The sequence below is a fragment of the Lygodium microphyllum genome, chromosome 18, assembly GCF_053477565.2.
Source record: "Lygodium microphyllum isolate KBCC chromosome 18, Lygodium_microphyllum_v1.1.10, whole genome shotgun sequence".
Taxonomy (NCBI): Eukaryota; Viridiplantae; Streptophyta; class Polypodiopsida; order Schizaeales; family Lygodiaceae; genus Lygodium; species Lygodium microphyllum.
This window is the reverse complement of record NC_141152.1, coordinates 118,047,593-118,075,581: the sequence shown is the minus strand read 5'-3', so window position 1 is coordinate 118,075,581 and position 27,989 is coordinate 118,047,593. Positions and strand designations below refer to the sequence as shown.

The window sequence follows — 27,989 nt, the reverse complement described above, 5'->3', positions numbered from 1 at the left end:
TGCCAAATTGGAGTGGTTTGATAAATAGCCTAAATAATCATATTTTCTTTGAGAATTTGGTTTTCTTGTTCAAGAATTTTGAATGAGGAAGGTTCTTTCCCTATTAGCAATGTTTCATATAGCAGTAGTTCTTTGCTTTCCAAAGCCAAAGAAATGGTAGATTAGAAGAATATATTTGACTTGCAATATTTTTTTTCTTGAAGTCTTTAGAGTTCTAGTGGCAACAAATTTGAAGTATGCCCTCCTATAGCAAGAAGCAAAAGGAGTGGTGGATCATGCCTACAAAAAAAAAAGTTGGAGGTTGGAAGATTGAAGATGGCGTCTTGCAACTATGAAGATGAAGAAGAAGATGTAGAAGAAAGATTTGAAAAGAAGAGAAAGAAAAAGTTCATTGTGTAGTGGAAAGAACATACACAATGCTGAGTGGGTAACTTGAAAAGAAGGAGACAAGGATAAAGATCATAATTGTTCACAAGTACTTGAAGCTTTGTACCTTAGTTTTCTTTGAAATCATGATTTCTATGGATGGTTTTTCATGTAACCACACTTAACAATATTGTTTCGGGAAGAATACATATGGAAGTAAAGCTATTTTGCAAAGCCTAGAAAGCATTGAGATTTATATAACCTTTGAGTTTAATACCATGGGAAAATCCAAGAAGTCAAAAAGGTGGAAAGTTTTCTTTGAGCATGGACATATCTCGAAATGTTGTCCTTATGTTTATGATCCTTGTAAAGAAGGAAAATCATGCAAGTATTTCTACATGGTTGATTTATGCAAGGAGTTTAGTTGTATCTGCAAGAAGTTTTTAATGCAGCAAAGAAGGGTTCAAGTTCCAAGATGAATAAAGCATGGGGAAATTCAATTTCTTTTGAGAATATGCATAATGATACTTATGAATGGCATGATGATCGTGAAGGCTAAAAAGTCAAGACTTGTTCAAGTGTTAAGCATATTGGGAGAATGCTTATAACAGTTGAAAATCTAAAGGAAAGACAAGAATATGTTTTGGATTCATATTGAAATTCAAATTCAAGTGAGATGAGGATGATGATTGGTGCTCTTTACCCATGGATTTGCTGAGGATCGAGGTAAAGTGAGTGAGAGAGAACAAGAGCCAAAGAATCCAAGGAATCACTTGGAGTTTGAGCCATCTCTCAAACCAAGAACATCATGTGTCATGTGCTTCTGAAGCAATAAAAGTCTGTCCAATGTCCTGATTGTTGTGTGTTTAGTCCCAATACTTTAAAATTGAGGTTCTTTAAAGGGGAAGAAGAGCAAAAAAAAAAAGAAGAGAGAAAAGAAGTACAAGAAATGGGTAGAAAGAATAACAATATCAAAAAAGAGATGAGGGAAGAATGAATATTCAAATTGCCGCAAAGAGGAAGAAAGATTGAGAAATGAAAGAAGAACTTCAATTCTAGGGGTAGAATTTGGTACAAAGACATCTCTTTCTATCCAACACATAGAATCCAAAGAGGTGACAATAGTTAACATAGTTGTTCTATAAATAGCTACCAAGAATTTTCAATCTATTTACAATAAAGCTCCCTAGAAATATGGTACTATTTACCAAGAATTTAGTACAAGAAATGGGTAGAAAGAATAACAATATCAAAAAAGAGATGAGGGAAGAATGAATATTCAAATTGCCACAAAGAGGAAGAAAGATTGAGAAATGAAAGAAGAACTTCAATCCTAGGGGTAGAATTTGGTACAAAGACATCTCTTTCTATCCAACACATAGAATCCAAAGAGGCGACAATAGTTAACATAGTTGTTCTATAAATAGCTACCAAGAATTTTCAATCTATTTACAATAAAGCTCCCTAGAAATATGGTACTATTGAAAGGTTAAGCTTTCCCAAAAATCACAATCTCTACCGAAATTTTGATTTTCCTTTACTTAAAAAATTTTAATACATACTAGCACCCTATGCTAGGTCACATGCAAGTGCAAGTCATCAATGCATTTATAAATCTATGGCATTATACCCCCCCCCCTCTATTTATCGTTCTCCTGCTCTCTCTAGCCACCTTAATTTTGTCAACTATACCCTAAACCCTAAATTTACTTCTCTTAAATTGATATAATATTTCAACCTACATAGTAATATGATTGCTTGCTGCCCCATGTCCTAATTGTTTGACTTCAGGATTCTTTGTGTGTGTGTGTGTGTGTGTGTGTGTGTGTGTGTGTGTGTGTGTGTGTGTGTGTGTGTGTGTGTGTGTGTGTGTGTGTGTGTGTGTGTGTGTGTGTGTGTGTGTGTGTGTGTGTGTGTGTGTGTGTGTGTGTGTGTGTGTGTGTGTGTGTGTGTGTGTGGCCCGATTTGATCTCTTGGCTTGGACCTAGTACTTATATCTATTAGAGTGTTGTCGGTGGTATTTATATTCTTTTGGGTTATGTATTGAGCTTTTTCTCAGTGGGTTATGCATCTGGCAATTCTCTTCATTTACCCTTGAGACTTACCATGTGCATAACATCTATACCTATCACTGCAATTATGACAATCTTCAGTGCCAGTTGTTCTTGGCTTCTTTCCTCTTGGTTGCTCATAGCTAGTTGTTGCCATATTGTTGTAGCAACCTGTCATTTTAATTTGATGTGTTCTATTTGAGGGTAGTCACTTGGACTTGACAGTCTTTTCCTTACAGGTTTGATAGTATCTCTTATCTCTTGCTTGATTTAGCAGTGGTTTTGGGGCTGATTTACAAGTATTATAGTAGCCCATCTTGCCCTTCTACGTACTTGAATCAAGATACATGATCAAATGACAAATCCCTATCCTCTAAGTGCTCATATCACTCTCAACATTGGAGCTAAAAGCATCCTTGTCGCCACTGGTCTCATTATGGCTAGTGATTCTCACGACAATGCTATCTTTAATATTGATAAATTGGATGGGACCAATTATAGCTATTGAAAGACCTAGATATGGTAGGTTTTACTGCAAAAATTGGAGGTTAAGCCACTTGAAAATGGAGATGCCAAACCCCAAAACATTACGATTGAGAACTGGGATGAACTGGATGAGCTATACAAGTCCACAATCATTTTATCACTCTCTAAGCAAGTTCACTCCAATGTTGTAAGTAGAAATCAAACTGCATATGAACTTTGGACATAGATTAAGAATATTTATGACAAGCAAAGTCTTGCATCTCAAATGTATTAAGTGAAACAGTTGACGGACCTTCGCATAAAGGAAGGGACTTCTATGTCTACACACTTGAATGTATTTTCTCCATCATGAACCATTTAGCTTCCACCCAAGAGATTGAGTTCAAGGATACTTTGCATCCTTTAATTCTGCTTGGTACTCAACCTGAGTCATGGGACACTTTTTGTACAGATCCTTGTGCTAAGGATTGGGCTGAAATTGCAAGATGTTGAGAGTGCCCTCTTGACAAAAGAGGTGAATAGAAAGAATGTGGATGCTTCTCATACGTCACATGCATTGACTGTGAGAAGCCAGCAAGATGAAAATGCATGTGGTAGAGACTCTAAGATGTCTTAGTCTAGGACACATGGATAGTCTTATAGTTCGTCCCATGGCCCTTGCTCGTCATTATTGTGAGAAAGCATGCCATATTTTCCCACAGTGCCATAAAATACCCTAAGATAAGCACAAGGAAAACGAAAAGGGTAAAGTGCAGGACAAGACTTATGATCGCAGCACTATGCCTAGCAAGTCTAGCCTAAAGATTGAGGAGATTAATGTGGTGTAGCGTGATGTATCTAATGATCTTATCTTTGCAGCTTCTTCTTTGTATGCTTCATAGCTAACTAATGCTTTATCAGGATATACTCAATGTTGGTTGATAGATTCAAAGGCTTCCTTTCATATTACCTCTCATATTAGAGAGTGGTTTTACTCATATCACAATATGATTAGATCTATCCATTTGGGAAATGGCCTGGCATTAGAGATAGTTGATATTGGTTATGTCCAATTGCGTTTTGATTTAGGCAACTTGTTCACTCTTAACACTACATTAGAGAATTTGGGAATCTTCCAAGTTCCACCCTCAAATTAGAAATAAATATTTGACCATGTGGCTAAATCTTAATTCCTTTTTTGAAGATAGAACTTGATACTATCATCTATATAGTATCTAAAAAAAGTTTCATCTTCAAGGAAGGGGATAACAATTTGACCATGTGACCAAATATTAACCATCTTATAAATTCCCAAAGTATATGAAAATTCTCATATTCCCTAATATAGTGTTTTTTCATAATGTGCGCCATGTACTAGCTCTCACAAAGAGCCTTATCTCTGCTAATACCTTGGGTGATGCAAGTTATGTTGTCTCTTTTGGTGATTCCTCATGGAAGATTACCCATGGGAATCTTGTTATTGCCCATGGTGCTAAGTCTAGTACCCTCTATCATTTGCTTATATCTAGGTTAGTTGACCATGTTTTGGTTATGACTACAATTCCACATATATCTCTTTGGCATCGTCACCTTGGACACGTCTTTGAAAGAAATGAAAATGCTTATTAGTTTGTAGTATCTTCCACCCTTAGACTATGATTGTTTTGAGTCTTGTAATCATTGTTTATATGATAGGCAACATGTAGTACACATAAGAAGTTTGGCATTAAGCACATGGGTGAGCCTTTGGCTCTTGTTCATACGAATGCATGTGGTCCCATGCTCTGTCAGTCGTAGGTGGTACGAAGTACATTGTCACGTTCATTGATGATTACTCACATAAGGTCTAGGGTTACCATATTAAGCAAAAATCAAATGTCTTGTCTACCTTTCAATATTGGCTTGCTGTTGTTGAGAACTAGTCTAGGTATAGACTAGAAATATTAAGGTCAAATAAAGGGGATGAGTATGTCTCAAAAGATTTTGAGCAATTTTGCAATAAGTGGGATATTAAGCGTTAGTTGATTACCTCCTACACCCCTCCCTAGAATGGTATTATTAAATGCATGAACAAGATGATTCAGGAGAGAGTTTGTTGTATGCTTAGCCATGCAGGCTTACCCTAGCACTTTGGGCTAAGGCCATTACTATTGTCATACACTTGATCAATAGGTCCCATGGCACTACTATTGATTGCCAGGCTACAGAGGAGGTATGGACATGGAAACCTCCATCAAATGCTCATTTACACATCTTTAGTTATGAGGCATTCTGCCATGTTCCAAAAGACAAGTGTGATAAGTTGGATCCTAAGTCCATGAAATGCATCTTTCTTGGTTATGGAGATGTAGGTGAGATGAGCTATCACCTACAGGATCCATAAGCTCACAAGTTATCCATAGCCATGATATTGTTTTCCATGAAAAAAGATACATAAGCAACATGAGAAAGTGGTTGAGGCACGTAGGGTGATCTTTCATGAGGAGCCTCCTACTCCCATATAGCTAGTTAGACAGCCTATAGAAATTGATGCTTCAGTGGCCCAAGCCCCTCTTGTTGTGCAGGATCAACCTGGTTTAAGATGCTCTACTAGAGCTAGATGTCAACCCAAGCACTTTACACCCTCCATGGATAATGTTGTGGTGACAGATATAGGTGAGCCTCTCTCTTATGATGAGGCCATGCACAAAGATGATAGTCACTCATGGACAGGTCTATGCAATCGAACTAACGACAAATTGGTAGCTAATGGTTTCAAGCAGGAATGATGAACCTATGCTTGGTACTAGCATTGGTTGTTCAGTTAGATCTGGTACCTTTATCATATGGATGTCAAGACAGATTTTTAAGATGGGAACTTGAATGATGAGATCTATATTTCAAAGCCTAAGGGCTTTGAAGAAAAAGGTAGGAAACACCTAGTGTGTAAGTTAAGAAAGAGCCTTTATGGCCTTAACTAGGCACCTGGGAAATAGTATCACAAGTTTGATGCTTTTTTGCATTCACATGGATATTGTTGTAGTGCTATGGATCCATGTTTAGTCACTCATGGACAGGTCTATGCAATCGAACTAACGACAAATTGGTAGCTAATGGTTTCAAGCAGGAATGATGAACCTATGCTTGGTACTAGCATTGGTTGTTCAGTTAGATCTGGTACCTTTATCATATGGATGTCAAGACAGATTTTTAAGATGGGAACTTGAATGATGAGATCTATATTTCAAAGCCTAAGGGCTTTGAAGAAAAAGGTAGGAAACACCTAGTGTGTAAGTTAAGAAAGAGCCTTTATGGCCTTAACTAGGCACCTGGGAAATAGTATCACAAGTTTGATGCTTTTTTGCATTCACAAGGATATTGTTGTAGTGCTATGGATCCATGTTTATACATGAAGAAGGCTCGTGATGGCAGCCTTATGACTTTGATACTCTATGTGGACGATATGCTTATTGCTAGGAGAACTCATGATGAGTTGGATGCCTTGAAAACTTAACTCAAGAAGAGCTTTAAGATGAAGGACACAGGACATGCCTTGCATATTCTTGGGATGTGCATCACACATGATCACTCTAAGGGGATCCTTTATCTATCTCAATACAGAAGAAGTATATACAAAAAGTCCTTTAAGTGGGAGGTTATTGGGGGTAAAGGCTCTTGTGCCTAGTTGCCAGTGTATTACTACACTGATAGTACCTACACACATGTGCACTGCAAGTGACAAATGCACATCATTTTCACTTCATTCTTTATTCTTTCAATGACATTTGAATAAAGGAAAGGCTGGTCACACATTGTGACTGTTGGAGTCTCCACATCTTCTCTCTCTCTCTCTCTCTCTCTCTCTCTCTCTCTCTCTCTCTCTCTCTCTCTCTCTCTCTCTCTCTCTCTCTCTCTCTCTCTCTCTCTCTCTCTCTCTCTCTCTCTCTCTCTCTCTCTCTCTCTCTCTCTCTCTCTCTCTCTCTCTCTCAAAATATTCTCTACCAACTTTGTCTTACAAATTTGTAGCTTGCTTCTTGTAATATATAACTAACAGACTTGCACTAGACCCAAGCAAGTGTATCAAAGGGGGTCTATATGTCGTAGATTTGCACCCTCTCTCTCTCTCTCATACATGAGCATAATGTCTCTTTCTCTCTCTCTCTCTATGTATGTCATATGGAAAAGTGATTGATTATTCTTCTAATATTCATTCATCATTGCCTCAAGTAATCTTATTTTGTTAAATTGGGATAATATTATAACCTAGGTAGTAATATGGTTCCTCATTAAGCTACACCCCTACCATTTCGCTATGGACCTCTCTCTCTCTCTCTCTCTCTCTCTCTCTCTCTCTCTCTCTCTCTCTCTCTCTCTCTCTCTCTCTCTCTCTCTCTCTCTCTCTCTCTCTCTCTCTCTCACCCCCCTTCACTGTCCCATCCGGCATGCCTTGTCTCTCACCTTGTCACTGCCCCATCCGGCATGCCCCGTCTCTCACCATCCCTCGTCACTGCCGGCCTGCCCTGTCTCTCACCATCCCTCATCCCACTGCCGGCATGTCCCCTCTCTCTCTCTCTCTCTCTCTCTCTCTCTCTCTCTCTCTCTCTCTCTCTCTCTCTCTCTCTCTCTCTCTCTCTCTCTCTCTCTCTCTCTCTCTCTCTCTCTCTCTCTACCCCATCACCCCCCGTCACGTTAGACATATTGCCGCCCACTGCCCCATCGAGGATCAATGCGCATGTCGCCTATTACCGCTGACACTGCCCCATCACGGTCATGATCACTGCTGTCTATCACTGCTATCACTGCCCCGTCAGTCCACCACGTCACTTGACTGAACGTCCAATCACGTCATTGTCAGGAGACCACATCACTGCCTCGGCCCGACATCTCTACCGCGCCACTGTTCCTCACATACATTGAAATGGTTACCCTCTATTCTAAACTCTAAATCGAGCTCCCCCACACGCCCAACACAACAAGATGGAGTTCGCCCCCAAAATGGAGAAGGTCTAGATAGAGCAGATGATTAACAATGCCATCAACAAAGTCAAGGAGGAGTATGAAATGGACTGAGCATAGTGAATTGGTAGTTGAACGATAATATTAAAAAGCTGAAATTGAAGATAGAAGCCCAAGATGGGGAGATTCAATCACTTAGGCTGACTGACTGATATTTAGCACAGCCCGAAGCTAGAGGAAGGAGAAATTCAACCTAGCATGACCGAGGAGCTCACCCGCATCAAAGAGGAAGTACAACAACTCCAAAAAAAGGAGGAGGGGACGACGAAGGAGGTTGTTTCTTGGGTAGAGATGCTCAAGAAAACCCAGCATCAAGTAGAGGAGGTAGAGCAATGGATTCAAATTGCAAAGAATGGGAAACACCTAGCACACGCACCTACAACAACCATAATCAATGACACATTGGAGGAGGAATAAAAAAGGAAAATGAGAGCACTCCATGTTCAGGTGACGGGGCTGAAGATGCATGAAAAAGTAGATGAGGACACCAAGGTGCTATACACATTCATGAATATTGAGAAAGACACGCATGTCTCCACTTGGAGAGTGAGCAAGAAAAGCACAGAAAGGGAGAGCTCAAAAGAGCGTGCACTCATTCTCTGCTTCCCCACCATGGAGGCTAGGAGAGACTTCCTAGCCCAATGCCGTACATTGAAGGGGACCGATGTGTTTTTGGGTGACGATCTCACACCAACCCAACTAGCCCACATGAGGGAGTGCATGCCAAAAATTAAGGCAGCCATGGAGGAGGGCAAACTCACTTCTACAGAGGAGGGAGAGTGGTAGTCATGGAGAGGCGCCACAAATGATGGCGTGAGACCTATGGGACCAGCCTTGCAGTGGCAATCTGAAACTGTAATGGAGCCCCCGATTGGATGTGGGAGCTTTTGAGGAGACATTCAAAGGGAGAGATATAGTGTTCTACTTAGAGACACATCATGGGCCACATACTACACTTCCACGGGTGACAGGCTATAGGTGGGAGTTAGCTTGCAGGAAGGAGACACGCACAGACCACAGCAATTGCGGGTCGGGAGGAGTGGTAGTGTTAATCAGGGAGGAGCTACAGTAGATGATCCAGGTGGTCCGCAAAGATGAGCAGGCCAGATACATGTGGGTGAGAGTGCGGGGTGAGGAATGCACTTTGTATGTTGCCATATGCTATTTCCCCCCTATGACGTCCCGATATGCCTCGGCAATCACCATATGTGGCTTTGGATGAGGATATTTGGGAATTCTCGAAGGAGGGAGAGGTTATCTTACTAGGAGACTTTAATGCCAAGACAACCTCCCATCATGTGTCTTTCTTTGATGCATCTGAGGAGATGCTACAGGAGCAGGATGTGTCAGAGCTACAGCTAGAGAGGACATCTCAGGATATGGGGAAAGTCACCAAATATGGGAGATACCTTGTGGAGATGGGCACAACACACAAGTTGGCCATTCTCAATGGCCTGGCTAGATAACCCCTATCCGGCGCCTTCACATGTTATCCTCATCAAAATGATGCCAGCACATTAGACTATGTTCTTGCCCCTCCGACACTAATATCTCACATTCAAAACCTCTCAGTATCCCCACTCCTTCTTGGAGTTGTAGTGGATCATACCTACCTATCATTCACCATCGACCTCCAATTCACTGACATGCAGACCCATCATGCAGCTCACTGACACCCAAGATACCTCTTTTCTAGAGAGATAGAGGATACCTATGAGGCAAAGATCCTTAGATTGTTACATGATGCAGTCCCCGACGTTCCATTACAGGAGTTGACTCAGTAGTTCAGTGAGGCCCTACACATTGTTGCAGATGTAGCCTCCCCACACTCATGACCCACACAGAGAGCCTCCAACGGGGGGACACCTTGGAACAACTGGTATGATGATGAGTGCCATGAGACCAGAGCACGGCTACAAAGAGAGATAGCACTAGGGTCCACTACCCACAGATAGGCATAGATACTCTTTAGATGCCTCACACGGTGGAAGAAGAGAGCATTCTTGGCCCAGCTGGAGCGAGACCTATATCAGTTATTCTTGAGCCAGGACTCTAGAGAGGCTTGGAGGCTTTTCAAAGAGCATTGCCCGACCACACCTATTACGTTCACCACTATATGGGAAGAGTATGAAGCTAGTCTCTATACTATGGAGGGTCAACCACCTCTTCCTGACCCACTTGAGCCTTGTCCAGAGACCACCACTTTCTTTACTGAAAGTAGGGTCCGAGAGGCCATTGACAGACTTAATAGAGGAAAGGCACAAGATCATGATGGACTAGTAGCCAAGCACTTGATCCATGCTAGAGATTTGGTGGCAGGATTCCTAGCTTACATGTTTAGCAGAGCCATGTGTGAAGGCTTACTAGAAAGCTGGAGAACGAACACTATTGTGCCTATCCTCAAGTCAGGGGATCCTACTCTACCCGGACTATCATGGTTGGGCATACATTGGCTAAGTTATATGCTTCTATCCTTGAGCATGAGTTAAGCAGGTGGGCAGAGAGGTGGGGTCTTAGAGCACAGGGACATGCTAGCTTTAGGAGAGGCTTCTCCACATTGGATCACATCCTCATACTCAAAGCGATCATTGAGGAGGGAAGGGCCCATGGCCGACGGACCTACTGCTGCTTTGTGGACTTCCACAAAGCCTTTGACACAGTACTGAGAGGCAGGCTAAAACATAGATTGCATGCCATGGGAGTATCGAAAGAGCTCAGTTGGGGTATTTTGGCACTGTATGAGAGAGTTGTGGGTAGAGTCCGGACACCTGAGGGCCTTTTGGCACCTATTTACTCCACCATTGGGGTGAAGCAGGGATGCTCCCTCTCTCCGACATTATTTGGCATGTACATTGATGGGATTGCAGATTACATTTCACATGAAGGAGATAGAGGAGCTCCACTAGCTGGCACTTGGATACCTCTCCTATTGTATGCAGATGACATTGTATTGATAGTTGACTCTCTAGAGGGTCTACAGAGACACTTGGATGCATTACACTCCTATACTTTGGACAGTGGGCTTTCAGTGAACCTTGGTAAAACCAAGGTGATGGTATTTAATACTGCACCACAGTGAATCAGGAGATCAGCACCTAAATTCACATATAGATCTGAGGAGCTGGAGTATGTGAATTCTTATACATACCTGGGAATCTAATTCACAGGGCCCACCTTTTCTATGCGAGAGGCAGCAGACACTAGACTAACTCGCAGATACACAGCACTAGGTGGTTTGGAGAGGATGTGCTCACAGGTGCAATTTCAAGAACCCTGCACCAAGCTATGGCTCTTCGATACACTTGTCACATCCACATTACTTTATGGAGTACAGATATGGGGGCCTAGTCTTGACCACCGTAGTAGATCAGGGCGCACTTATGGCTGGAGATCGATGGAGAAACCCCTAGTGTCCATGATATCCAAGATGATCATATGTAAGGCCTCAGTGCCACATGAGATCATTAGAGCGGAGCTAGCAGCTACACCGATTGTGGTAAAGGCCCTCACCTGATTGGTCACATACATACATAGCCTATGGGACTTACCCACACATAGGTTTGCACAGTTGGCCCTTGAGTCCTCCAGGTAGCTTGCTAGAGAGGGTGATACTTCATGTTGGTATGCATAGATGTCGGCCTGGTTTGAGCTGCATGGCTTTAGCATGGACAAGTTACCCCCCTTCTAGTACTCCCTTGATGCACCATCTCTTGATCTGAGTAGGTTAGAGATTCGCAAGATCATCAGAATGAATCTTACCCAGTTGGATATCAAGCGGACATGGTTGATGCCAGGGTAGGAGCTAGGGACAAAGATGGCTTTCTACCGCGAGCATTTCCTTCATACTACAAATGATGGATTTATTGCTCGCCCGAGATCAGATGTACTATTGGCCAGTTGCGCACCTCCTCACATCAATTAGAGATTGAGACTGGCAGATATAGATCCATCCCATTAGAGGAGTGCATATGCCAATTAGAGCTAGAGACAGAGAAGCATTATATCTGTCACCGCTATCTAGCATATTATGAGGTCCATGGTTGTTTCCACTATCTTTTTAGAGATGGATTTGGACCACTATCCAGAATCATGGATTTTACCGATCAGTGATGCCTTGGCTTGTTTCTTCTTGAGATACGACGGCTTCGTGATATGCACCTCAGGAGTACAACTACTCTAGGACACCGAGACCCTCCACAGAGGCAGCTCATAGACTTCTTTGCAAAGGAGACTCAGAAGACTCTAATACAGTTACAGCCACAGTCCACACAAGAGCATCTTTCACTGCCATACTCCACACACAAACAAGGACTATGTGCTCTCTGTACACTTGGGTGTCCTGACTGAAGGAATACCAAGCCCATCATCCCAACTATTTGAACCACTAGAATTTGCATCAAATCCTAAATGACTAGTAGATGCATCATTTTCATCCAATACTTTCTTCTTTTCTTTGTCTTTAACTACAATACTTGTAGATGCACCTAAAGATGTGGGGCTACATCTTAGTCTCCTAGACCAGGGGCTAACTATAGATGCAGTACTAGATGAAGTATTTGGACTACTAAGGCTCTGTGATTCTTGCTTTTCTTTCTGCACATAACTATCATCATTATCATCATCCAATGCATCACCACTAGATTCATACCAATTGCTCATCTCATAAAAAATAACATCCTCTCTACACACACATGCACATGTGCATATAACCCTTTCAAACGATCAACTCTTCCCCAAAAGGCTATGAAGGTAAACTCAACACATACAATAATGGACTTTAAAGTTACATGTAGAGACCCATTAATTCTTGTCTTAACTCTATTTAAGCTCTTAAATTTTTTCTTTTCTAAAAGGTCTCAATTTTTCTTTTTTAGTAAGCTCTTGAAATTTTTCTTTTGTTTAAACTTCAAGGACCATCATATGTTTGCCATGTTAGTAATGCCAAGTTCGAGGATAGTCTTAGGAAATGCTAGAAACAAATAGATATTTTATTATGCCTCTAAGGATGTAGTGTGCAAGGTTTGAACTCATACATCCCTGTAACTCAACCCACACCCAAACCACTACACCGCAACCCCATTGGATGGGAAATCTTGCAATAAGGGATAGTATACAAGATTATCATTTCCTCAAAGAAAAGAGCATGGTTCAATAAAAATTATTTTTCAAGGAAAGGATGTTTTATTCACCCGATTACTAATTAGATTCGGGTTGTGCTAAGGCCAGTTGGGCTTTCGGAAGTCTAATGAAAGATTTTATAACCTTGTGGTCGCATGCACCATAGCATTGCAAAATCAATAATAAGCTAGAATGAAAATGTTTGCGATGACATTTTGTCAATGTCTCCTTTTGTGATTGCACCCATCTTTCACCAAACCAATAAGAATTGTTGATTGCCCTTAACCCTGTTATCCCTATGATAGAATGACCTTGTTAGCACGGATTTGTGGGGATAGTGCAGATGTATTGAAACCCCACTCTCCTTGGCCTTTTTAGGCACGACACTGGATTTACTGGGGTTGGGGAGGGGGACTGGGGTTACTTTCCCCCACTAGAGTCCGGTGCGAGTCCGTGCGACCCGGTTCTTGCTTAGAGTTCCAAGTTAGTTGGGATCTCCAAACCCCACAAACAAAACACGAGAATTATATCGAGATTTGCACCCGACAAAACACAAAGACAAGAATTACTCGAGACCTGTATCGGACAAAACACAGAAAAACATATTATTGTCTAGACTCCAAAGGCCCAAAAAAGGAAAATAAATTATACAAAAAGAAAGACAAAACCCTCTTACAATTTATCCAGTTTCTCTTGGCATGTTTGCGGAGTGCCAGTGAAGCTCTGCTCTAATCGATCTCATCGTCAGAACGGTCCTTTCGATGTGACTCTCGTCTGGAGAAGGAATACGGCAATCATTCAGGAGACTGCAGAGGAAAAGCTTCCATGCAAGCTGCGAAAGACGAAGAGGAAGAAGAAGAGCTTGAAAGTTGAAACATGGAAGTCTGTTTACCAGATAAAGAAAAGAAAGACGAGGATGGTTTTTGATGATTTCTGTGTGCTGTGATTTCTGGAAGCGGAAGAGAAAAGCTGGAAATAAACGCTGCAAGCTTCATTTGGATATGGCGATTCAAGCAGCAGGAAAAAGACAGAAAAGTTGCCCTTACAACCAGTCCTGGCAACAACAGAGCATTAATCTGTGACTTTCCTGGAGTTTTTTGTAGGCCTTTGTGGCCGAGGCGGCAGCAGGTTTTTGGCCCAGCCAGAAGCGCGGTAAACGTGAATGGTAGCCGGATGCACGATCTGAGAGAGAGAGAGAGAGAGAGAGAATCGTCGCTAGTGTAGATTCAAGATGGAGAACAATCGAAGCATAATTAGAATTTAGGAGCAGATATGGATGGAAGAATAGAAACGGAATTAGCAGCAGAGATGGAGGAAGCGTTAAAGCGCATTGTTAGGCATTGCTGCTTTACAAACCAGAGGAGCAACTGCCCTTGGAAGAGAGACGAAGAGAGAGAGAGGGGGGGGGGGGGGGAGGGGGATCCAGAGCGGACGAGAGACGTTACTGTGGTTTGGAATTGCAGAGAGGAATGTGTTACGATGATCTTCACGAGGCCACTCGCTTTCACAGCGCCATAGCCAGGCTATTCTTCTGAAGACTAACTGCATATCATCATCATCACACGCTGCACTTGAGGAGCAGATAGATCAGTCGGCCAGCGGAGCGGCAGCAGGCGATATGCGCCATATAATTCTTTGATCTAGGCCACTCGCTTTCACGGTTCAATGACTGGTCCATTCTTCTGCAGACTAATGGCATCATTTATCACACATTACACGGGATCAGAAGCAGACAGAAGCGGAGCCGCAGCAGCCGATGTGTGTCGTGAAAACCTTCGATCAAATTAGTGGAAGAGATGCTTGGTAAAGAGGCGCGACTCTTCATGCATCATGCTTCTGGTAATCTTCCAAATCAAAAGCAAACGAAGCCTTTCAAGTCATAAGAATCCTGCGATTTCCGCTCCAATGGCTGCATTTCCTGCAGTGCTGTGATGAGCGCGTTCTAGTTATCATTTACTTCTGTGTAGCGCGATCAGCGAATGCCCCCTGCAGTCGCCCCATCAGACGATCGGCCGCGCTGCAATAAAAGAGACGGGAAGAACTGGCGGTGTGCCAAATCGCCAGTGGAAGGCTTCAAATATTGCCTTAAGCATAGGAGAAAGCCTAAGGGAAAGAGAGAAGCAGATTATCAGCCGAAGCAATCGCAGAATAAGAAAGCAAAAGCAGACGCGCTTCCGATCCACCCGCAGATGCACGGGAGAGCCAAAGCACAGACTCCTCCGATCTCGCAGAGTGGGAGAGGATCACGGAAGCCCCCTGAGATCGATGAAGAGAAGGGAAGGCGCGCCTCCACAAATGCAGACCCAGGCGGCAGTGAAGATTCGCAGATTCCCAAAAGGGCCGCTACAGTGGTTGGCAATCCCCCCGCTAAAGATCTTGGCAAATCCCGAGAGCATACTAAAGAGCTTAAAGAACCAGATCCACCAGGGGTGGGGAAAAGTACAACCAAGCCATCAGTAGCTGATGAAGTGCGGAGGGCCTCTGGCATCATCAATTCTAAGGCAGGTGACGATGGGCAGAGGTCAACGAAGCTTTTCAAATCTATAACAGGTGATGATGTGCGGAGGCCGACTAACATCCTAAAATCTAAAACAGGTGACGAACTGTGGAGACTCTCTAGTACGACAAAGTCTTGGATAGATGATTATGTGCAGAGGTCCTCCGGCATCATAAAACCTAAGACAGGTAATCAAGTACAGAAGGCCACTAGCTTCGTGAAAGCTAAGATGGCATTGGCAGAAGGAGACTTGCAGAGGCCTATTGATGTCATGAAATCTAAGACGGGAGTTGCCAAAGAAGCAGAGCACAACTTGCAGGTCCTTGTTCAAACGAAGACCAAAGAACCACAGCCAACGTTGGGAAAAAGCACTGAGATAGGGGAACTGAATAGCAAAAGCACCACTTTGAGCAGTAAGACTCAAAAGGTTGGGCAGAACATGCAGAGGTCTATGGAAAACAGTGAACAGTTGGAAACAGCAAGGGCCTCTAAGCTCAAGAAAAGGCAGTATGAAAAACCAGCCAGAACTAACGAACAGGGAAAAGAAATTGCCCAGAGTGATGTGACTAAGAAAACAAAGGGACCAGCAAAGGATTTGGACGACAGTTCTGGCAGGCCACACAAGCGGTTAGCTGGGATTGCTCAGTGGAGTGATGATGAGCTCCCAAATCCTCTAGCCAGAGCTAACGAACAGGGAAAAGGAGTCCAGACTAATGAGACACAGAAGAGGAGGGGATCAGCTGAGCTTTTGGGCAAAAGTTCTAGCAGGTCACCCAAGTTGTCACATGCTACTGTTTCCGGTTGGAGCAAAGATGAGCTCCCTACATTGGGAAAAATCACCAAGATAGGGGAACTGAATAGAAAAAGCACCACTTTGAGCAATAAGACTCAAAAGGTTGGACAGAGTATGCAGAGGTCTATGGAAAACAGTGAACAGTTGGAAACAGCAAGGGCCTCTAAGCTCAAGAAAAGGCAGTATGAAGAACCAGCCAGGACTATCGAACAGGGAAAAGAAACTGCCCAGAGTGATGGGTCTAAGAAAACAAAGGGACCAGCAGAGGATTTGGACAATAGTTCTGGCAAGCCACCCAGGCAGTTAGCTGAGATTGCTCAGTGGAGCGATGATGAGCTCCCAAATCCTCTAGCCAGGACTAACGAACAGGGAAAAGGAGTTGTCCAGACTAACGAGACACAGAAAATGGGGGGACCAGCTGAGCTTTTGAGCAAAAGTTCTAGCAGGTCACCCAAGTTGTCACATGCTACTGTTTCTGTCCGGAGCGATGATGAGCTCCCTACATTGGGAAAAATCACCAAGATAGGGGAACTGAATAGAAAAAGCACGACTTTGAGCAAAAAGACTCAAAAGGTTGGACAGAACATGCAGAGGTCTATGGAAAACAGTGAACGGTTGGAAACAGCAAGGTCCTCTAAGCTCAATAAAAGGCAGTATGAAGAACCAGCCAGGACTTTCGAACAGGGAATAGAAACTGCCCAGAGCGATGGGTCTAAGAAAACAAAGAGACCAGCAGAGGATTTGGACAACAGTTCTGGCAAGCCACCCAGGCAGTTAGCTGAGATTGCTCAGTGGAGCGATGATGAGCTCCCAAATCCTCTAGCCAGAACTAACGAACAGGGAAAAGGAGTTGTCCAAACTAACGAGACACAGAAAATGAGGGGACCAGCTGAGCTTTTGGGCAAAATTTCTAGGAGGTCACCCAAGTTGTCACATGCTACTCTTTCTGTCCGGAGCGATGATGAGCTCCCTACCACTCCAGGCAAGAACTACACAGAACTTAGAGATGCCACGGGGAGTGGGAATCCAGTTAGAGATGATGATTGTGATCTCGGTACACCGGAGACTCCAGGCAGGGGTTTCTTAGAGGTGCTTGTTTTCTAATTTTAAGTTCAGAAAAGAGCACTTCATGTACTGCAAATGTCTGGTCTTTGCGTGCAGAGGATTATGCCCTAAGTAGCACCTGGCCATGGCATGTGTATGTGGTTGCATTAAGTTTTCACCACAGATAGTAGTACTTTTTTCATGATGACAAAAGGCTCCAAATGTTACTTGTCTCCTGCATGAAACTTTCAATTGCGTTTTGTAGGAGATTTCAAGTGCAGTGTTTCTTTTAGAGGCTTGAAAGAATGTTATCTTGCAGGATGAGGTGGTGGAACCCACAATTGCACGAATTGAGCCCAGAGTGGCACAAAAACAAATGGAAATTAAATGCCATCATTGTAGAAATGTTTTTAGGCCAGAAATTATTGGTTGTGGAAAGTGCAGGCAAAAGTGGTTTTGTACAGCTTGCATCTACAGATGGTAAACATACTCAGGCTGCTGCACCATGGCTTTCTGTTAACTTCTTGGGGGGCTGCACTGGTCATGGACAAATTTCACAAATTTGCAGGTATGCTGAGATGGACACTGAAGATTTTGTTGCAGCCTGTGCTTACTGCCGAGAAAAGTGCAACTGCAATACTTGCATGTGGGTGGAGCTACCTATGCACAGTAATACTGTGGAGGTATTTGTTTCAAATTATCCACTTTAGCCATAATAGGAGCTTTGAGAATTTGGTAGCTGACCGCTGTAAAAATTTCATCGCTTTACAGCATCGTAGAAAGATTCAGCTTCTCCAGTACATGCTCATCTTTATCCAGCCTTGTTTACGAATGCTGTTTGAAGAGCAGCACGAAGAACTTGAATTAAATGCAAATATGGAAGGTTGGCTTTTCAGCTACTTTACTTTGAACTGTTGGGATTGTCCATTATTCTTATCTGTTGTTTATTTGAAATCTCGTCCTAGATGTAAAGCTGCCCAAGGAAGCCAGCCTCGATAAGGAGGAACGCTTATTCTGGTTAGCTGCACTATGCTTTTCAATTTTGAAGGCTTTTTTCATTGAGAGGTTGAATTACAATTATTGCAGTTCAGAGCTGAGCTTTCAGGCAGTAACAATCTGTAATTCACCCTAACAAAATCTTTTTGGTTGTGCCTGTTTGCTTATTTTTGGCATGCCTTCAGTAACAATTGCAAGACCTCAATTTTCAATCTTCACAGAAACTGTCCTTCCTGCGGTTATGATTTGTGCCTAAAATGTTGTCGGGCAGTTCGGTGTTGTCACAAATCTGAAGTAAGAAATCGAGTAGCACCAGTGAGAATGAAGAATATAAACATAGGGTCCCATGATGAAAGCCTCCAAGCTGCATCATCCTGGGTTGCAAATGCAGATGAGAGTGTTCCTTGTCCACCATCAGAGCTGGGTGGATGTGGTCACAACAGGCTGGTTTTGAAGAGGCTCTTAAAGCCTAAATGCATAGAGAGACTCTTAACGGACATTGATCACATTCTGACAAATAGCAAGAAGTTGCCTGAGTTGTCAGATCAGTCTCATTGCTCCATCTGCTCTGGTAGGCGATGCCACAGTTCCAATGAGATTAATACTTGTGCACGTCAGGCTGCTTTTAGACATGCTAGCAATGACAACTATATCTATTGCCCAACTGTTCAAATGGTAAAAGAAGAAGGCTTAAGCCATTTTCAATGGCATTGGCGCAAAGGGGAGCCCATTGTTGTCAGAGGTGTTTTTACACCAAGTAGATGGTCCTGCTGGAAACCCAACAATCTGTGCCAAACTATTCAGGAAAGTATGAGGCAGGCAATTCTTGATAGAAAGGGCAGCACAGAAAAGCTGAAGGTTTTGGACTGTTTGGATCGTCAAGAGGTAGTCTTAAGTGCAATTTCAGTTTTTGCTTAGTGACATATTAGTCTCAGTTAGTACACATAATGATCTGCTAACTGGCTTTTGGTTACTTTAACATCATTTTGTTCAAATTTTCTTATTTTAGGTGGAAATATCTATATCTTCATTTTTCGAGGGGTATCAACAAGGTAGAAGGCACAAGGATGGTTGGCCTCAGATGTTGAAGCTGAAAGACTGGCCTCCTTTTGAGGATTTGGAGAGCAAACTTCCAGAGCTTTGGAACGATTTTATAAGTTGTTTGCCTATTCCAGAATATACACATCCAAAATCTGGAGTTATGAATTTGGTTTCCAAAGTTCCAGCAGATGTCAAGAAACCAGACCTTGGTCCTAAGTTTTACATTGCATATGGCATGAAAGAAGAGATTGGATGGGGAGATTCTGTGACCAACTTGCACTGTGATATGGCAGATGCTGTATGTCACATGTTTTTAAAATATTCAAGTTTCAGATGCTTCCCACTTAAAAGCTTTCCATGTGTCCTGAACTTCTTCTTGTAACATATGCCAAGGTGAATGTGCTTGTGGATGCAAGGGAGTGCAAACTTGACGCAGATCAGGCAAACAAAATTGCCAGATTTCAAGAGTTGTACAAGACATTGTGTGCTTCCCAAAAAGACCCAGTAGATCAGGACGTGCATAGTATTGGGGCAAGAGCATATGAAATGGTTCACCAAGAAGATGGTTCAGTTGGTCCTGCCTCACGAGGAGACCATGTAGGTTGTTCTTACACCTGTTTATTTGATGTATTCATGCCTGCACGCTTGACTGTGGATATATGCATACGTTGTATGAAGCAAAAGTCGTTGGACATCTTCATCCTTAGAATTTGGGGTCCTTTGTCTTTTAATATAATATAGAATTTAAAGAACCTTTGGAGATGCGGCTTTTTAAGAGAGACTTGCATCCAAGTAACAAACTGTCAACATTTCTATACAGTATGCATAATTTACATATTCATCATTCTTCTTGAGGCTTATTGCATAGAGCTTTTAAATGCTCATCTGAGCAAAACACAAATATCCATATCTTTCCCATGAACTGGTAGATGCATTTTGTACCATAATCCACACCTGGTAAGGAGTTGGAGTTGGTGGGGAGGATGGCCTTCTTTAGATCTTAGTTTGTAGAACGTGTGCCTTGTAGTTGTACAGCAAAGATGCCTGATGCAAAGAGTTAGGTTACTTGTTAAAGTGAAACGGTTAAGCCACATATGCTTGGATGAGTCTCAGTTTAACCTAAAGGCTTTGCCACTTACCAAGAGGCTATAAAGCTGAGGACAGCTGCAGTTGTAGTGGGAAACAGTGTGACCCAACCTGGATGCGCAGGCATCTTGCAGAGATAAAGATCACCAAGGTATATGCTAAAGCGAAGGTGGCACTACTTATCAGTTTGACTCAACTTATCAGTGATACCAGTGAGGGTGGCATGCCAGCTGGCACATGCAGGTCAGACCAGCAAGTCAGGTCAGGCAATTGAATTTACCCAGTTGGACCAGCTGTAGGCCCGCTGCCCTATTAACGGGCTCTTGTTCTGTGACCAGAATATGAGCATTCCCTCTCTAGACCCAGAACAGGACAACCACCAAGCTCTGAAGAGATCCCATAAAATATAGGTATAACACCTCATATCACATCCATAGGAGGCAACCTCTCGGCTGACCCATATTATTATTTTTAGCATTTCGCATTTGCTGCTTGGCCACATTTAGCTTCCTGATATGTATACCGACAAGTCAGATTGTAAAGAGAGAAAAAAAAACTGTTCAGGTTTATTCCCACATTCTCTCAGCTGCTGTGTACATATACGACCAATCAGTGAGCACCTCCATTACAACCGATGTGGCTGGTAGCTCAGCTCTGATGATCTCCTTTGCATCTGATCATTCTGGAAATCATGGATACAAGTGGCCTCTCCATTGATCTCCATCCATTATATGTGCGACCCAATCGGCTCCAATGATCCAAACTGGGGCCCCATACCTATACTCCATAAAACAGTGTGCACATGACTAGTGTATCAAAGAGCCACATCTTGTTGCGAGGTTCCTAAAATTGCACCTGTGAACACATCCTCTCCAAGCCGCCTAGTCCTGCATATCCTCGGTTCAGTCTAGTATTTGCTGCCTGTAGAGTTGAAGCGGAAGCAGATAGAGAAAGAGAGCTGAGAGCAGGCACATTAATCGAGGAGCTCAATGACCCAAAACTGAACAGTATTGAACAGTGAGATAGAGTGAGAGTGAGTCGACGGATAGGTGTGTACCAGTGTGGTACACACAAAGAATAAAAGAATGTATTTATACTTACGGTATGGTACACTTACACCCGCTAGGGTGAGTTTACATGTGTGAAGTAATATATACACGGGAGAGCGCATAAAGGGCCTTTACACCCAACACTGCCTCCTCCATAGCAAAAGTGGGACCTAAGAATAACACTCTTAAATATGTATATGAATTCACATACTGCAACTCCTATCCATATGTGAGTTTCGGTGTTGATCTGTTAACCCACTATGGAGTGTAGTGCATCAAGATGTCTCTATAGTTTGTGTGGTGAATCAGCTATATCAGTACAATACCATCTGCATATAGTAGCTGAGGTATCCTGGTGCTAGCTAGTGGAGCTTCTCTATCCCCTCCCTAGGATATGTAGTCGGTAACTCCATCAATGTATAGACCAAATAATGTCAAAGAGAGGGGGCCTTCTTGCTTCACCCCAATCGTGGAATGTATAGGAGCTGAAAGGCTCTCTAGATTTATACTCTACCAATGACCCTCTCATACAGTGTAAGAATCCCCCAACTAAGCTCCATAGGCACTCCCATAGCATATAACCTGTGTGTCAATGTGTCTCTTAGTACTGTGTCAAAGGCTTTGTAGAAATTCACGAAGCAACAATAGATCCCTCGGTCGTGAGGCTTGGCCCCAATGATCGCTTAGTGTGAGGATGTAATCCAATGGAGAGTAGCCTCTCCTAAAACCAGCTTATCCCTATGCTTTGAGCCCCCATATCTCCGCCCATCTACTCAACTCTTGCTCAAGGATGGAGGCATATAACTTAGCTAATGTGTGTCCAACCCTAATATTCTAGTAGTTACTAAGTAGGGTGGGATCTCTTGATTTGAAGATAGGTACAATGGTGTTAGTGTTGTAGGTCTGTTGCAAGCCTTCACACATGGCTTTGTTAAACATGTAAGCTAGGAACTTTGCCACCAAATCCCTAGCATGGATTGAGTGCTCGGCTACTCATCATGGTCCTGTGCCTCACTTGTGTTGAGTTTGTCAATAGTCTCACAAACTTTGCTCTTTGGAAAGAAGGTGGTGGTTTGTGGGCAAGGCTTTGGTGGATCAGAGAGAGGAGGCTGGCCTGCTACTGTGTAGAGACTAGTTGCATAGTGTTCCCATGTGCAGGGTGACATGATGGGTGTGGTTGGTCAATGCTCTTTGAAGAGCCGCCAAGCCTCTCTTGGATCTTGACTGAGGAATAGCTGGTATAGGTCTCTCTCCAATTGGGCTGGGAATGCTCTCTTTTTCTGTCGTATGAGGCGTATGGTGATCAGTTATGCCTGCTTGTGGGTAGTGGATCCCAATGCTCTTCTCTCTGTAGGCGAGGTCTAGTCTAGCGGCACTCATATCATACCAGCAGTTCTGGGATATTGCCTTAGTGGAGGCTTTCTATGTAGGACTGAAGTGTGGAAAGGCTGCCCCTGTTGCTATGTGTAGAGCTTCACTAAATTGCTGGGTGAGCTCTCGTAATGGGTTGGGAGAGAGAGAGAGAGAGAGAGAAGGAAAAGGGACAAACTGATTTGATAAAGGCCTGCATGCAAAGGAGAAGCTTTGTATGTGTGGACAATCCAAGTCAGTGAGAGCATTGAACTATGATAGGATGAGGAGACAATAAGGGATGATGATGATGACAAAGAATGATGGCAAAACTATGAGAATGCAATGTTGGCGGACTGCCTTAATAGGCATGCAATCCAACAACTGGCCACAGGCCTCTTGCCTGCATTGGCTATAGAGTGAAGGCAACAGCTGTTTAGGATGGTTCACTAGATGCTGGGCGGCCTGAATCAGCAGCAAGGTGTCTAATGACAAACAGCAGCTGAGTGAATCCAGAGCGCTGGCAGCAGTGAAGGATGCTGAAAATGCAGAGGATTGATCCAGAATAGTGAAGGATGTTGCAAATGCAGCAATGAAGGATGCTGAAAACGTAGTTGACTGATCAAAACAGGTTGCCTAGCTGGAAGTAGGTATAAAACAGCACAAGTAACGTATTTCTAGCAATCAAGATGCGATGGAAGCATTCCAGATCAGGTTGCCTGGCTGGTGGACTGCCCAACCAGCTGGGACAGCACGAACTGAGGTATCAGTTAGTGGAGAGATGTAGACAGCAGTGTGAGCTGAAGTCTAATAATAGCTGGCTGGAATAATAGAAGTGGGATGGGGATGCACTCATATAAACTCCTATTTATAGAGGATTGAGGTGCATTTGACATATTGCCAAAAAAAGGCATTTAATTTGAGTAATTGAGCATTAGTGTGCTTTTGGAGCTGGTTTAAAGAGACTCAATTGTGGGTCAATAAAAACCCTACATTTAATGGCTAAACGTGGGACCATGATTTATTTTTCTCCTATATCTCTGAGGAAATGTTATGTCTTGGTGTTCCCCTACTTTGTTTGGAACCACATTCTTGTTCAATATTTTCCATCTGCAATAACAAACACTAACATATGCATTTGGCCCGACACAAAAAGGCAGAATATGAACCTTCTTAATATTACTTGTCGATTACTATAGAAATTTCTACCTAGGCTCAAAATCATGTGCAATTTCCTTGTAAAAATATTTGGGTGTTTGGATAATTGTTATTAATAAATCATTTGATGGAATTTGCTTTCATGATAATTAGACTTATTCAACTACTACAAATAGCCTGAGAGCAAAGAATATGGAAATTGGAGCAGCACTATGGGACATTTACCGTCGAGAAGATGTTCCTAAGTTACGGCAATATTTACAAACTCATGTACATGAGTTTCCTGGTTTTGGAGGGAAAAACCTTGAGGCGGTAAGGATATTATTGATTCAGTAGCCAATTTTCGTTGGCATTGTGTCTCAAAGCTTTCAATTTGATTGTGCAGGTTATTGACCCTATACATGATCAGTATATTTATCTTAACAAGGAGCATAAAAGAAAGCTGAAAGATGAATTTGGTGAGTTGAATTCGATTTTGCAGAATCTATTAGCTTTATTTTTCTGGGTTTCTTTAGGGCCATGAAGGCTTTGTTTGAGAGTCTTTTGAGGCTGTTCTAGGTAAGCGCAGAAGTTCATTTGCATTTGCAGGGGTTGAAGCTTGGACATTTCACCAATCTGTTGGAGAAGCTGTGTTGGTTCCAGCAGGTTGTCCCCATCAAGTGAGAAATTTGAAGGCATGTTGCCTCACCTATATATAATTATCAACAATCAAGTTAGAAATGTGCCCTTTAGAATAAAGGGATGCTTGTGACTCCTGAGCCAAATTAAAACCAGAAATATAAATCTTGTACATATATACTCTTTTTCAACCAGTTATATAACCCAAAGTAAGTTTCTCATACTACAGCCAAATCAAGTTTGTGGTATAGATAAAATTGACAATTAGCAGCATTGATGAGGCTAATTAAGAGTAATTCTTGAAAGTCCACAGAGGGCATTTTTTAGTTGTCAGGAACAATTTGTATGTGTTCAATCTGTAGCTACCCTTTTTGTGCATCAAAATCTTATGCCAGATGAAATTGAGAGATTGTAGCATGTAGCCTATTGACTTGGTAGTACCTTGCTAATAACCTTGAAAACAGCATATTAGTTGCATTTTTGTTTAGGTGAAAGTTACAAGAGCATGTCCATGACCTGGAGTCAGGTGAAAGAATATCTTATTATTTTCTGCATTCAAGATCTTGTGAGAAGAGAGTTTACATTAAAATCTGTTTTCCATTGGCAAGCATATTCTATCAGGATGCCTTTACTTCTAAGGGCCGGTGATTGAAACTCTTGTGCCTCCAGCTTTAAGAGACTGGCTAAATGAACTTATGTCATTTTTATTGGTAATGGATGCTTCTCTAGAGGAGATTCAACTAGTACTAACGCCAGTTTGCTTTTGCAGTCTTGTACCAAGGTAGCATTGGACTTTGTATCACCTGAGAGTCTGCGGCAGTGTATAGGGTTGACTGAGGAGTTCCGTTCACTTCCACGAGAACACTTCTCAAGCGAGGATAAGCTTGAGGTACATCATGCACATCCTCTTCAGAGCACCTTCTTAAGATATACTAGTTTTCATGGCCTGCCATCAGTCTTTTAAGTGCTCAAGTATGTATTGAAATCACAACGGATCTAGAATTTGAGAGATTTATATAAATGTCCCTATTCTTTTCCTGACTTCTAAAATTCCAGAAGAACTATTGCAGAGAACTGATGCATCAAGCATTCTTTTCACTTTTCAGGTGAAAAAGATGATTATTTGTGCTGTAAGGGAAGTGGTATCCGAGTTGAAGGGATATCTGCAACCAGTAGGACAACTCACTTGGAAGTGACAACATTGAACTGTTTTTGTTGATCTACATACAAGCTTATGGGTGCTCATTAATCTGGCTCTCTGGTTTTGTGGACAGTGAAGATGCTGACTAAACTGTAAGATACTAAACATGTTGTATAATTGAGTCATGGCTCTCTGCAAAAACCATGCACTATAATACCCAGGGTTCCTCAGCAAGGAAGGTACTCATTCTGTAGTTGCAGATACGATTTGAAATGGCTTCACAACTTGCAGTGGACGATAAACATCAGGGAGTAAAAGGATGTTTTCTTTCTCCTGCCTCCTGTAGCTCAAGAGTTCTAACCTTTTTTTAAAGCTAACTGGAAAGAAAACCATTCCATCTCTTAACTCTCTTCTTTTTGTAGCTAAGTGAAATGAAATCCATTTTATTTACTTGATTGTCTCTGCTTAAGACAATAAAAAGAAAATAACTGTTACGCTAGTCATTTCCTTGATCTGCAAGATCATGAAGTTATGTTGGCATGTCAAACAAAAAGGCACCCATTTCTATTGTGTGTTTTGTGTACTGATATTTTGTGTGTGAGAATGAAGACAGAGATTGGTGTCACTGATCACTATGATACCTTAACCACCCTGATGCTGGAGAATTCAGATACAAGGTGTATGAAATCTTTCTTTTTTGGTTATCAAAACCTCTGTTTTCAGTTCTCAAAGATCTACCACTTATTATCCAGTTCTGTAGCTACTGATTTTCTTCTTCATATAAAGTTTTCATTCCAAAGTGTTTGCAAGGGTTCATGGATGAAAACCAGGACAAAGCAATACTGATATTAGCTTGTATTGTTCCACTCAGGTATTATGTGCTTCTATGCAGCTGGAAATCAGCAATATATGCAATATACTCTCATTTTCTTCTGATGAATAAGCACATGCTGCAGCTGGAAATTACTGATATATGCAATATCCTTCTGAAGAATAAGCACATAGTCTTCTGGTTCAATGCAAAATTTCCTGACCTTTAGGCATTTTGTCTAAGATCATCTGCAAACTGCAATAAAATTAGAAAAGTTGCAACCTTCATTTACAGCAGCTCCACGTAAGTTAGTAGACTCGTTATCATGATGAACCTTGTGCTGAATGTTGTGCTATTGTAGTTTAAAGGAGAAGCTCTAGGCATCGATTGTTTATTGTTTACGGTTGAGAATATAAAATGTAAACTATGCTATTTATTACTGTCTCGTGCCCCTCCAAGATTTGTAAAAAAGACATCTGCATGCATGCATTTGCACACACACACATGCACACACACATTGCTCACCCAAATGGTAGGAGAGCCAGGAGCAATTACACATTGATGACATTGTCTTTGTTTCTACAGTACTTATTTTTCTGTGTTTACCCATGAAAAACATATCATGGATCAGTTGCACTCACTACTTTGGTCTCATAGGCCTCTACTAGACACCTCAGAGAGATCTTGTAATCATGTACTTTTTTTCATAATTAATACAATTACCTGTTATGAAAAAAAAGAGTATTTTTACACATGGAGCTCTGCTGATATGTATGCTGTATAACAAGTCTGTGAGCTGCTTCTGAGAAACCAGGTGTGCGTTTTCTCTGTGGCCTTTGATCCTCAACAAGAGCTATGTCCTTGTTTTGAAGGACCCGTGATTCTAAGAACAGCCTGTAATGTGATGAACCAAGAACCCAGGTGACCATAAGAGGACTTCTGGAATGGGTAATGTGCACATGCACTGGAAACAATACCAGAAGATACATAGGTGTCCCTAACCATGACGCTGTAGCCCTATTCATTGGGCACGTATTCTTGAATAATTTTGTTTATTTAATTTAATGGTGTTCCAATTCTTGAGGATTTGTCAGGTTTTGCCTGTTATCCACTGTTTTCAAGGGGTGATATGCAACTGATTTACTGTCCGGCAGCAACTACATTTACAGACAAGAAAGATTAAAAGAAGGCATATAAGATTAGAACTTGCTAAAAGACAAGGAACAATGTTGGGAGAGAAGAACTAAAACCATCTATGAAAATGGTAGTATTTCTTTGTTGCCAAATTGACCAGCAGGAGTAGGTTATGACCAACTGCAGAAAAATCATTCTATTTGAGAAGGATTAATGATTCCCATTATGAAAGTAGGAAGTTATACCTGTATAAAGCCATACTCAAAACAAAGTGTC

At 42.1% G+C, this 27,989-nt stretch overlaps 1 protein-coding gene across 3 annotated transcripts; it reads left to right on the top strand.

Annotated features, from left to right (window-relative positions):
* The first annotated feature begins 14,410 nt into the window (after window positions 1-14,410).
* LOC148021296 (uncharacterized) lies at window positions 14,411-27,285 on the top strand. Of its 3 annotated transcripts, XM_087699164.1 has the most exons (15): window positions 14,411-17,374; window positions 17,649-17,809; window positions 17,898-18,012; window positions 18,101-18,212; window positions 18,295-18,346; window positions 18,511-19,210; window positions 19,335-19,664; window positions 19,760-19,963; window positions 24,163-24,321; window positions 24,395-24,467; window positions 24,598-24,683; window positions 25,397-25,516; window positions 25,734-25,799; window positions 25,902-26,445; window positions 26,640-27,285. In XM_087699164.1, the coding sequence occupies exons 1-14, from the start codon at window positions 14,975-14,977 to the stop codon at window positions 25,902-25,904; spliced, it is 4,581 nt and encodes a 1,526-aa protein (XP_087555290.1). In that variant the 5' UTR covers window positions 14,411-14,974; the 3' UTR covers window positions 25,905-26,445; window positions 26,640-27,285. The 3 variants fall into 3 exon arrangements, with proteins under 3 accessions (XP_087555290.1, XP_087555287.1, XP_087555289.1); XM_087699161.1 differs by having other exon boundaries at window positions 25,734-26,445; window positions 26,640-27,283; XM_087699163.1 differs by having other exon boundaries at window positions 25,734-27,285.
* Window positions 27,286-27,989: the final 704 nt, after the last annotated feature.